The sequence below is a fragment of the Paramisgurnus dabryanus genome, chromosome 1 (assembly GCF_030506205.2).
Source record: "Paramisgurnus dabryanus chromosome 1, PD_genome_1.1, whole genome shotgun sequence".
Taxonomy (NCBI): Eukaryota; Metazoa; Chordata; class Actinopteri; order Cypriniformes; family Cobitidae; genus Paramisgurnus; species Paramisgurnus dabryanus.
The window spans coordinates 21,282,650-21,295,385 of NC_133337.1; the positions used below are offsets into that span (position 1 = coordinate 21,282,650).

Consider the following 12,736-nt stretch of genomic DNA (forward strand, 5'->3'; position numbering starts at 1 on the left):
TTTTATAGATCAGATGGGGGCCCCATACATACCTTCGCCTTGGGCCCCTAATTTACTAAATCTCCCACTGTTTCCATTATGAAGGTATCAATGTTTAAAATGCACGCAAAAAAGTAGGGATGGGCATGATTAATCGACGATCGATAATTGATCGTTAAGAATTTAGTCGATGACGTTAATTTGTTATTGATTAATCGAATACTTTTTTTATCTAATGCAGGTTGCGTTGCCTAGCGTAGCGTGTGTCTTGAAGCAATTAAATGAATTTCACTGGGTGGCAGCAATTCAACATTTTACCACCAGGGTGCAATATTTTACACCATACTCCATTATCTGTGACCTTCCGTTTTGATTTTAAAAAAATTATCATGAAGAGGTCATGATTTTTTAAAACAAATGAGGTCTCTGTTTAAGAATGCGGCTCGCAGCTGCAGGTTCCGCTGCTTTAGAGCACCGCATATTCAAGCGCATATATGGTCCGTTTGTCTAACTAAATGTAGTTTAACTGTTTGCCACAAGTTGATCTTGTAATAAAGGTCTCATGGAGGAAAACACGCTGTATTTTTGTATTCAACATTTTTGAATGATAAGTTAAATAATTATTTATTATTATAAAAATATGAATGATTAATCGATAGTCGATCGTTAATTCTCCCGACAATCGACTAAAAAAATTTAATCGAATGCCCATCCCTACAAAAAAGCCACTTCACTGATGCAAAATAACGCAAAACGGACATAAGGTGCTTTCAGTGGTCTAAAAGAATGTACAGAATGCTTGCAATGATCCTTTTTTATATACTTAGAGATGTGGATTCTTTCAGACGGCAATTCAATTATCACACAACCTTCTCAAAAACAGTAGGTAACTCGGCCAGGTATTTTGACTGGTGGTCGTAGAAAAACACGGACGCAATAAAATCACTGACACCGGTCAAAGTTGAAACCTAACGTCCCTATGAGAAACAAATACCTTCCGAATAGGACTTAATAATAATAATGTTTTCTCCAACCCCAATAAAACGCACCTGATCCAGCTAACTGAGGTTTTGCTAGGCAGTCTAAAAACTTAATTTCTGTTCATTTTGTGCTTGCCTCCGCAATCATCAGAGGACAGCCTGCTTTTTTGTACAATTTAAGTTTATGCAGCAGAAAGATGCAGGTGGGTTTCTGTTTTCATTCTTTGATAACAAAACCAAAGGTTCAAATAAAGAACAATGAGGATACAAACAACACTGTCCATTTTGGCGCTTTCTCTTTCATAACTGCTGCCTAGCAACATCAGTAAATGGCTGATGACACAAGTGTACCGTGATTCAGAACAAGATATTATGATGTGAACATAGACCCGCAGGGGAAGAAGGAGAGGGTAGCAATCAAACTCGGGTTCGGTCCAGGCAATCAAACCTAATATAAAACCACCCTGAGATAAAGGTGTGGTTGCGGAAAGGAGCGCTACCACAGTCTGCTAAGTTGAGAGACCTCGGGGAAGAGTGCCATCTATTGAAAATATGGCAAAGCTCAAAGTAATAATTTGTTATTTTTTGTTAATTTGTATTATTTTAATATTTGTATAGATAAATTGTAGTCACTTTCAGGGTGTTAAAATTTAATTAAACTTAATTACTGTTTTGTATTTTATAAATCCATTGGCTTGAAATCCCTTTGACTACTGTACATTTTTGACAATACAGACATTAGTTATGTGGTGACACAGCATCTATTCAGATGTACAATAATTGTTTTTACCAAACTTTTAGCAACTGAAAAGTATTTATAGTGAAACATATTGTGGTGGATCATGGGTCTCCAACCCTGTTCCTGGAGGGCACCAGGAATTATGATAATGTCGGTCTTTAGTACATCACCAATCCCAGGAAGTAAACTGTTGCCTATAATCCGTTTGTTTGTTTTAGTCCATAAGACTGACCATAAGAATAAACAATAGTAGGCCTTACACTGAAAGTAAAAATAATACTAATAAATGTATCTTTTATGAATTTTTGTAACATCTCCCTTCCATGCAAACGTTTTCCAGTAACTTACAGTTTTTAATTTACAGTGCAATCATTTTTAGATTACATTCTCTATTAAATTAGCTTTCCCTTGTACGTCTAGTTAAGTTTTAGACGTTCACGGTGACTTTATTGTTTGTAATTATCAATGCAGCGCTGTCTAAATTCGTCTCTCAAATTACAATCTGATGTAACCCACTCGGGCCACCGGCACTGACTGTATTTCTGCAAGGCGGTGAGGAGCAAACAGTGACAGCATTGCTTTCTCATTACCCACGCTGCATGCTGTTCTGAGGAGACTTTTACTGAATCGATCGATGAGCTATGAGCAAAGCAAATGGGCTTTTTATTGCTAACCACTAATCCTAGCTTCCATCTTATAGTGGCCTTTTAGAAAGTCCAAAAAACAAATTGATCAATGACTCTTACCTGCATAAAGAACAAAGCATTCTGGGAAAGAAAATTCATTCTTTATGATTTTTCACGTCGTCAACTATGAAGGACTGAATCTCAACTTTACCAAGAACTGTTGATATTATTGTGGCATAAAAAGCAAAAAATAAAAGACTAATGCTTTGCTCCATTCAGCTCCAAAAGTTGTCACTCGATATGGACAACTGTAGAGAGATCATCCAAACTACTAGCAAATAATACACATCATCTACTTGTCATTTTGGTCTAACACACCTGTGACAGTAATATGTCCACATTTGTGAATTCGTTTCAACATCCACCTCACCTCCCTTGAGAGCAGGCACAAAAATAGGCAAGCCCTGTCTTTTTCTTTTCAGTTGAAAAAAATTAATGTTTACAGAGCGCCACACATTTTAACAGATTTCACCAGGTTTCGAACATTTCCTCCAGTGGTTCACTCCTATCCGACACCCAAAAACTGTTTGACAGAGCATAGCCTGGGGGGCGCACACACGCACATATATTGAGAGAGAGTAGTCAGTGACTTCTGAAAAAAACATCAAACTAAATGGAACCCTAGAGCTTTTTATCATCCAAATACAAAAAGCGGCTGTCAGGAATACAAATGAACAGGAAAAGAGAGAAAAATGAAGAACCAAAAAAAGTGGAGTGCAGTAAATATAGCAGGCAAGGCGATATATCTTTTAATTGCTGACTGTATGCAAAGCTTTAGATGTCCTTATGGCGTTATATGAGCAAATGCAACTCCCTCATTACAAGTACTTTTCGTACATTCTACCTCACTATTACATGCATGCATACGAATATTACACAACATTGCACTAGAAAAAAATTACCAAAGCGTAGGTGTATCATATCAATACTGTATCATAAACAAAGTGGTATGGTCATTTATAAACAAGAGTATGTGGTTGATGCACCATTGACAAGGCCATTCCTTAAATACATAGGTCTAGAATGTAAAGGTTGTCCCCATCCTTGCCAAGTGAGTTGAATATACCATAAAGGTCGACAGGGGACAATGCTAACTTAGTTCATTTGTATCTCTGGTAATATTGGTAACATAACACTGTTATTACACTTTAAAACATGAATAGTTGGATTAACATAAAAATTACTTCAATTGGGAACACCTTAAACAATTAAGTTATTTCACCTTAATTTTTTCATTTAAGTGTTTATCATTTAAACATGTAAGTTAAAACAACTTCCTAGGTGTTGCCAATTGAAGTAAAAAGTTGATCCAACTTTTACTTTTACTGTTTTTTTTGTTTTAATACTGTCACTTTACAAAATAAAATTAAGAGCATATAATATCTGTTTCAGCACCATAAATGTAACTGACACAAATTGTTAAACACATTTCTCTAAGGATTGGGCAATATTTTGAATATTAGATATCAGGAAAATTGTACTGAAGATATAAAATAATAAAATAGTGTGAATATTGAATACATACATATGTAATGGGTCAAATAATTAAAAGTTACAAGTGGTCATTAGGTTTTTTTATCTATCCAGATTATGTTGTTTAAATTAGGGCATAAGAAAATCATTTTTTTTTAACTATTCAAGAGCTATATATAAAGTAATGTAAAAATGTGTAAGAATAACGAGGTTTCAAACTTTAGGCATGTCCCTCAGCTACATTTTGTCTTCAATCTATTGTTTAGGTTAGTATTTCAATTGGTTATTTTAGAAATAAAATGCAAAACGTATTTAATAACAAAAAAGTACCATGGCAATACTAAAACGCAGTACCATGTACTGTAAATACTATAGTATAACCTACAACTGAGTGATCACCAGGTTATATTTCTGAGTACCATGATAATAACATCCATCACCACCATGGTACCTGTACAGTTGTTTCTAAAAGTGTTCAGTAAAAATGTCAAATATGCTGCTGGTGTGTTTGCATGGGTGTTTCTCATTTCCAGCCCTGTCTAATACACTTCTGGTTAAGTCGCACACTCACCTGCTGCCAGCTGCATCCACCCACAGATCTTATACACAGTGGCTGTGCTGCAGAAGAAGAAGAGGGCGAAGCAGCCGATGCAGGACAGCACCAGCACCATGGACATCCCGATGAAGAACGACGCTGCTTTGAAGGCTCCTGATGGGATGGAGCTGAACTCGGTGAAGCTTCCCTGGCACTTCAGGTCCCGGGCCGTTCCGCTCCCTATGCAGTAGTGAAAGAGGCCAAAATAGCCGGCCTGCGGCGTGTCCACGCCGTCCCCGATCCAGTAGGGCTGAACGAAACATACCACATTGACAATGGCGAAGAGGATGGTAAAGATGGCCCACAAGACCCCAATAGCGCGAGAATTCCTCACGTAGTTGGTCTGGTAGATCTTGGCTGCCTCCGTGGCTGGGAGCATTGTTGCAGGTGCCCCAGGAATCATAGATAGGTTATGAACTCAATGGAGCAAGCTTGGACTCGAGCTTCCCAATTCAACCAGGAATATGTCTTTGTGGATTCAAGCTGGACCTATTTGGCTTCAGTTTGGACTCAAGTCCTCTCTAGATGTTGCTGGGAGGGGGGCACGTAAACTTAACCACAGACAGAACAGCTCACAGATGTCTTGACAGACTAAGCAATTTCAGTGCCAGATGTCACAGTGATTCGTTCAGCGTGGATGAGGGAATATGTCGGTGACTCCAATGATGTTCTCTTCCAGTTCTCCTTTGATTCAGTCACTATGCATCCGCACCATTCATCCCACCAATCTTATTAAGGTGAATAATCACACTTGGTGACAGCGAAATAAATTTCTCAGCTCATGTGAAGACACAGCTCATATGTCCAAAACCCACTCCAATGCATCAGAAACACAATTCCCAAAGGTAATGTCACTATGAATACTTAATGATCACCCGATTAAATTAATCTTCGAAGGGTTAGCAGGTTAGTATTTGTGATTAACCAAACCTTATGAGACTGAATGCATTTATATATCATAAATAAACACATCTACCTTATACAGTCCAGACGGCTGTTTCCACGCGGTTATTATGAGATATAAAGGATTTTAGGCGATCAAAAGAAATCCCTGACATTGAGATGACGACACCTGGACTGCATCGTGTTTTGCGTGTCCATTCCTCCCAGATTCACATCCACGGACAGATGCAATACGCAAATATCTCTCTCCTCTCGGTTATTGTCTTAACTGCGCACTCCATCCGATTTAATCCCGCACGCGCATCTCAACAAGATGCGTTACATATGTGCACGGCGATGTCGACAGAATGAATAAACGCGGGGATGAGATTCATGCCTTGCGTTGATCGCGGGGATGGAGAGCGCAAAAGCACACAGCGCAGATTTCTGGCACACCCGAATATTCTCTATGCGTCTGTCACTCCTGTCCGCATAGCGCAAGTAAAATGCGATGGCCTGATTGCAGAATCTGTCAATTCTCTAAAATTATTAATACATTTATATTTGTATCATTAAACGTCAAAGAAGGAAATTATATATGCCCGAACTGGTTTAGCATTTAAAAATTAAATTCAAGCGCATTCGTCTTCAGAGAACTACAAATCCCAGAACCCCGTATGTATGTGACGTAAACGCGCGATGCGCTACGTTGCTGCGCAGCGCGGGAAAGTGATGTGAAGGCGTGAGTAACAAACGTTAATGTTTACATCAATAATTAAACATAAATCCATCACACAAACATATTTTTTAACATCATCCGGTACAGAATAAGGTGTTTTGTGTTTCAGGTTTTGATTTAAAGCTATTTTCCATGAGAAAATACTATGCTTAGGGAAGCTGTCTGCTAGGTAGTACACGTGGAAGCGCTGTTTGTATCCGCGTTGTTTTAAATGTACATACAGTATGCGTCAGGTCTGCGTTGCGGCTGTTATTTTACTGTCTCGCATCATTGGTGTTGCGTTTTTTTATTTGATAACCACCCAAGTCCAACGTTGAAGAATATGTTTTGCTCCGTCTGTCTGTTTGTGAATGCAAATACGCATCCCGTGTAAACACTAGTGTTAGAAAGAAGTGCCACCAAGAGTGACCAAATGTCCCGGGAGACCGCTTATGAAAAATGTCATTATAGTAAAAAATGAAACAACCCTGTTTTTAGTGGATTGATTTTTACCATTTGTATTACCATAGTTTTACTACAAAAACATGGTAAAGCTGACAATGTTAAATGGGTGGTTGCTATGGTTTTTCTACAAATACAATGGTTAAACTTTGGTTTATTAATGACATACTAATACAGCTTAATATGTTTGACTATATTTAGGAAATGCAGTGCCCTGGTTATCCTGAGGACACTGTGCGCGCTCTGGCTGAAAGACTGCCATGCAGAGAGGCACAGGTGACCATGCTGCTGTCCCTCATGGGAGAGGTAAGTTGCCTAAAGTTGTGCATATGTAAACATATGTCTGTTTAAAATTACTACACATAATTTAATTAAAACAATGCACCTTCTTGTCTGTCAACAGCCAGATCAGTACAGTTATCCATCGATCTTCATTTACGGCCATAGGTCAACAGGGAAGAGCCATGTGGTGCTTTCCATCATGAAGGACCTGGAGGTAAAATCACGAGATCATGGATGTTATAGTGTACCATTTAATATCCAGAGCCACATAAATCTAGAACGGTCTAAAAGTTTCCACATTTATAAACTTGTGTGTGTGCTTATTGTTTAAAAATCCTTATTTGTTTTTGGAAAATGGTGTACACACTTTTGGCTAAAATTTCATAAAACAGGGGTCCCCCTGGCACCATCTCATGGCTACCAGTTTGAGAACCACTTAACCGGCTTTCTAGCAGTTTTGTTCGTATGTGCATGTCTCTGGAAGTGCAAGCAAAAGTAACGCATAAACATCTGAGATAGACTCATGAAGTTGGCAGAGAAACTGCAAAATTTAAGCTCATGTTACATTTACAATTACAACAGTATAGCTTAAGACAGATTTCCCGACGCTTTTTGAACGACTATACTGTATCTACTATAGGCGGTGGCGTCACTGATTGGGAGAAACCTGACAAATCTCCAAAACCCATGTAAACGCAGTTTTCTGCATAGCTGCATGAAAACAGGTTACTATAATAAGCAGATTTTTGATGGTTATCGCTTATTTTGTGCTTGGGTGTAATAAAAGGTGCCTGATGTTGAATGTAGTTTTGTGATGGTGTTTGTATTTTTGTGCAGCTGCCTCACGCTTTTGTGGACTGTGTGGAGTTTGTGTCTCCCGGGCTCCTGTTTCACCGGGTGTTGTCAGCATTTTTCGGTTCGGATGCTGCAGCGTTGTTGCCTCGCTCCCCATCTTTGTCAGACTTTGTCAGACTTTACAAACAGATGAGCTCCAAGACACCTGCCACTCAGACACGCTATATAGTGAGTTTTCATTATTGTACACTGCTATATATAATTGTGAACACATGTGTTGGTTTTTGGGATTTGCTTTTAAAGTTAAAAATATTTGTTGCGCAATGAGACATTATTACTTTTTGCAAAGCAATAATGTAATTACATATGTCTGTGTTGATTTGTAGCATTTGTATTTTTGCAGATCATGGATAGAGCTGAACGCATGAGGGATATGGATTTCAGCCTGCTTCCTGCTCTCCTGCGCTTACAGGAATTGGTACAAACTTAATTTCACTAATGTTTTAGGGCATCATTAGGAATAGGGTTACAGCAGATCGGTTAAAAGCTCTGCCCTTTACGTAGGCTCATACCTGAGTGAAGGAACAGTATGAGTTCTGTGAACAACATTAAAAGTGTGATTTGGGACTTTTGGTGGTATCTAGTGGTGAGATTGTGAATCCTTTCGAAACACAGTAAAGCTACGATAGACCCCAGTGGACAAAGATGTCATCGTCTGAGACAACATAGTGACACACTCTCTATACAACAGTTTGTCCATTTGGGGCTACTGTAGAACGTAATGGCGACATCCATGTATTGCACGGGGACCTGGGGTGTATGTAAATAAAAACGTCTAATTCCAAGGTAGTAAAAACAGTACAGTTTTGGTCATTTTTTATATGTGGTCTTCATACACCACTTATAATATAATTATGTGTATTATATTGCATTTATTTACTTTGTGTCAGGTCAGTGATAACTTGACTGTTATCCTGCTCAGCCCAATCGTCTGGGAGAAGTTTCGTCCCACCACTGGATGCTTTGAACCTCTGCTTTATAATTTTCCAGATTATAATAAAGGTATGTCACTATGAGGGATGTGTTTTTAAGTGAATCAATGTTTGTAAATCAATGTAATGGACTAATAGATGTTATATTTTCATTATTTTCTATATTCACCTTTATTTTACATATTTATGGTTAATGTATTTAGTTAAGAAATAGGTGATCACTGATTTTGTCAAGGTGTAAAACACTTTGTTTTGTTTCCTCAGCGGAGCTTGCACAGATCTTGTCTCGGGATCATCACCCTTCTTACACACCCGAGCTCTACGCCTCCTACATCAACATCCTGTTGGGGGTCTTCTTCTCTGTGTGCAGGGATCTACGGGAGCTCAAGCACCTGGTGAGATCATGCATGCCCATAATGGAGCAGTGTTCTGGACAGGGTTTAGATTAATCCAGGACTATAGTTTAGGTATATTAAGGGGCGGTTTCTCGGACAGGGATTAGATTAGTCCTAGACTAAAATAAATGTAAGAGCTGTCCAAACTGAAAACAACTTACACTGACATATTTTAAAATACATCAGTGCTCTTTGTTTTGCCTCAAAGGGCACAAAAGTAATGTTTTTTGGAAGGCATGTTTGTTAAAACTAGTTATATTTTCTAATTAAACTAAGGCCTAGTCCTGGCTTAAGCTAATCCCTGTCCGGGAAACCATCCCTATGACATTTAAGTAGTTTTTACAAACAAACGTTACAAAAACAATACTGGTGTGCGTCTTGAGACAAAAAAATGGCACAGATAAATGTTAAGAGATGTCATTGCAAGGAGGTTTTAAATTAGAGCAGCTCATACATGCATTTTAGTTTGGGACTAGGATAAGCTCTGTCTGGGAAACCTCCTCAAAGTTTCTTAGTCTGGTATTGGTTTGTAACACTCATAAACCAAGGTATAACTATTTTATAGCCTTTTGAAAGATGTGCTGTGCTAAATGCATGATTTTCTTTATTGAAACAGGCTGCCCTGAATTTCCCAAAGTTTTGTGAGCCTCTGGAAAAAGGAGAAGGTAACACATTTCAGCTAAGGACTAGTGGTGCATCTTTAAATGCAGATAGATATATACGCTAATAATACCTGGCCGATAACTATTCTGAATCGCGCAGCCAATATTATTCAATATTATGTGAACTGCTTTTTCATCTACTATGGCTTTTGATCAGTAAGTCCCTATCGATCTGAAATCACTGTTAGTTTGAGTCGTTTATAATATGCATTTGAAAAAGCAACACTCGTCAAACATAATCATTCTACATATTCTTTATTATCATGAAAATACCTGAAAAGGTTTGAAGAACAGTGATATAAATATATCCTTAAGTCATTTCCTGGAGGTGCATGTCATAACTGTATGGTTCTTCATCTTCAGCGCATATTGAGTTTCTGCACAAGAGTGCCCTCTGGCTTTAGGATGTAGCGGCATTTCACCGTAATTCATTGAGAAGCATAGCAAGCATCATCTGCTGATATATCGGTGCACCCCTACTCAGGACAGTACTTGATCATTTAAAGTAATGGTCCATTATTTCTTTGTTTGCATTTAATGGATAGTTAGTTAGTAGTGTCCGCAATCTGTATGATGAAACAAACAACAGACCAAAATTAAGTCATTGTTCTCTAAAATTCTTGATTTTTTATTTTTGGGTAAACTATCTAACTTTTCCATATTTTAAACAATATCATTACGTCTTTTTTAAAGAAATTATTTTTTCTTGTCCTCAGCCAAAGAGAGCGATATTCACAAGTTATGGAGAAAAATTGAGCCCCATCTGCAAAGAGCCATGCAGACAGTTTACCTCCGAGAGGTGTCCAGGTCTGTTTGGGATGTGTGATTCCGTGTTCACAGCTGTAACTGCATGAGCTCTCTCATGGGCAATGTGTCATCTTAATCATTGTGTGTGTGTTTGTGTGATTACTGCAATCAGCATGCAATGGAAGGAGCAGCAGATGGACGAGAAGGAGACCACAACCCCCAGAGGTACACACATATACACACTCGTCTGCGAATTCAGACGGGACGGTCGCACACTCACAGGCCATCTGCTGGAGTTGAGTAGCATTGCCAGGATATGATAGATAAAAAGCTTTTCTAGGACAGAGTGCCAGGACTTCTACTTAAAGACAGTTTCACCAGTAACAACATAAACAAACGGCTTTCGTGTAACACACGTAACTTCCGGTAAACTCCACTAAGAATCAACAACAACAAAGTCCTTTTACATTGCAGTGTCCTGGCAACTACTCACAACATCCTAACATCGTGGCATCAAGTTGTACAAGAATACATCAGTATTTATTCACCATATTAATCAATTTGTTCACAATGTAACATGCATTTCTCTTGTATCAGCCAATGAGATGATTTTTTCTTTCCTTGTAGGTTTATCAGCCCATGGTCACATAGAGCTGCCATATTACTCCAAGTTTCTTCTGATTGCTGCATACCTGGCATCTTTTAACCCTGCACGCACAGACCGCCGCTTCTTTTTGAAGGTTTGACCTTTCTTTTCTATCCTTTTGAGTCTACAGGAAAACAGCATGCAGATATCTCTGTCTGACCACTGCTAAGTGTTAATTTTTTTTTTTCACAGAGTCACGGGAAAATAAAAAAGACAAATTTCTTGAAGAAACATGAGAAGGTGAAGAGTTGCTTTTGTCATTCACCGTTCATGGCTTTTCCTCCTGCTGCTTTGTTTATTATGTCTTGTTCTGATTTCTCCATTATTGTCTATGTCCTGCAGACTAGTAACCATCTGTTGGGACCGAAGCCTTTTCCACTTGACAGACTGATGGCCATATTTTACAGCGTGGTTGATAGTAGAGTTGCACCGACTGCCTGTATTTTTTCCCAGGTGATTTAATCGATCAAATAATAAAATTTGGCAAATAAATACATCCTGTGCCATTATTCTTGATTAGTGCAGAGAAGTGTGATTTATATGCACTGGAAGGACGAACAAGTCTTATAATCAATTTGGACACTGGGTGGCAGTGTTTCATCTTTTTTATTTGCCTCATAAATGATTTATTTACTTGAAATATTGTAATAAATTTTCCTGGTTAAATGATAATGATGTTCCTGTTTAATACAGTAATAGAAAATCTTTTGTAAATCTTGGAAATTTTAATCTATTGTGAACATTGAAATTATTTATTAGTTCTTTGTGAGTGTTTGTGCACACTACAACCAGTCAGTGTCATTTTTATAACTTAAAAAAGTTCATATTAAAATGTTTATATCTCTATCCGCTGTGTCGCAGATCGCGTCTCTAGTTACTCTGCAGCTACTCACTCAGGTTGGACATGATGACCAGCTGGACGCACCCAAATACAAATGTGCCGTTTCGATGGACTTTATTCTTGCTATCTCCAGGTATGTGTGGCTATTTTAATCATTTAATGTAACCATTACCGATAGGTCTAATATCTTTAGATCTTTGATGATGTGTGTTTTCTTCATTCTAGAACTGTAAACTTTGATGTAGTGAAGTATCTTTACGACTTCCTGTGAGCCTGTTGCTGTGGGGGTAAAGCTGACATCTTATTGGACAAAGCGCTTGGGATTACTTAAGGCTACAGGAAGCTGAGCTGTACGCTTCCTGCATTTTTAAGGCCAGTCAAATGGCACCAAAGTTACATTTCTCATGTGTTGATGTTCGGCAATGTTTTGCCGTCACTACCGGATGATGGCCTGATGAAAGGCATGACATTGCTTCCAAACCTTATGGTAACGTCACAGTTCATAGCATCACATACTTCAAGCACTTAATTTTAATGTGAAATCCACATCGAAATACGTTTTGTGTTATTTAGATCTTGTTTAACACCATGGTCTTTGTTAAGTGACCTCTTAATCTTAGCAAAGCAACCCTGGATAACATTTACCCTCTTGGTGGCAGAGAAATGGCAAACAAAACTCAAAACCGGTATTAAATAAACCAGAGGAAATGAATTGTTTGTTTACTGGAGTGCAAATGATTAAAATTGAGGTTTTGTTATTATTCAGGATTGCGGTCTCTTAATTCAGCTTTTGAGAGCCAGCTTGTGCGATTCACGTCTGACTCACAAGGTCTCTATGGTAATAGATTGCGGTTGTCATGGA

At 38.4% G+C, this 12,736-nt stretch overlaps 2 protein-coding genes across 2 annotated transcripts in view; one reads left to right on the forward strand and one right to left on the reverse strand.

The window, feature by feature from the left end:
• lhfpl3 (LHFPL tetraspan subfamily member 3) overlaps window positions 1–5,810 on the reverse strand; it is a 42,692-nt gene extending 36,882 nt beyond the window's left edge. Inside the window, exon 1 of the mRNA XM_065268415.2 lies at window positions 4,429–5,810. Coding sequence (XP_065124487.1) covers window positions 4,429–4,855 — 427 coding nt within the window. The 5' untranslated portion in view covers window positions 4,856–5,810. The remainder of the gene's footprint in view (window positions 1–4,428) is intronic.
• Window positions 5,811–5,980: 170 nt separating this feature from the next.
• Window positions 5,981–12,635, forward strand: orc5 (origin recognition complex, subunit 5). Its single transcript, XM_065268414.1, has 15 exons — window positions 5,981–6,076; window positions 6,716–6,820; window positions 6,918–7,010; window positions 7,634–7,819; window positions 7,995–8,069; window positions 8,542–8,653; window positions 8,848–8,978; window positions 9,595–9,643; window positions 10,357–10,447; window positions 10,560–10,612; window positions 11,015–11,127; window positions 11,226–11,273; window positions 11,376–11,486; window positions 11,895–12,007; window positions 12,100–12,635. Exons 2-15 carry the CDS (start codon window positions 6,719–6,721, stop codon window positions 12,143–12,145), a joined length of 1,323 nt encoding a protein of 440 aa, XP_065124486.1. The 5' UTR covers window positions 5,981–6,076; window positions 6,716–6,718; the 3' UTR covers window positions 12,146–12,635.
• Window positions 12,636–12,736: the final 101 nt, after the last annotated feature.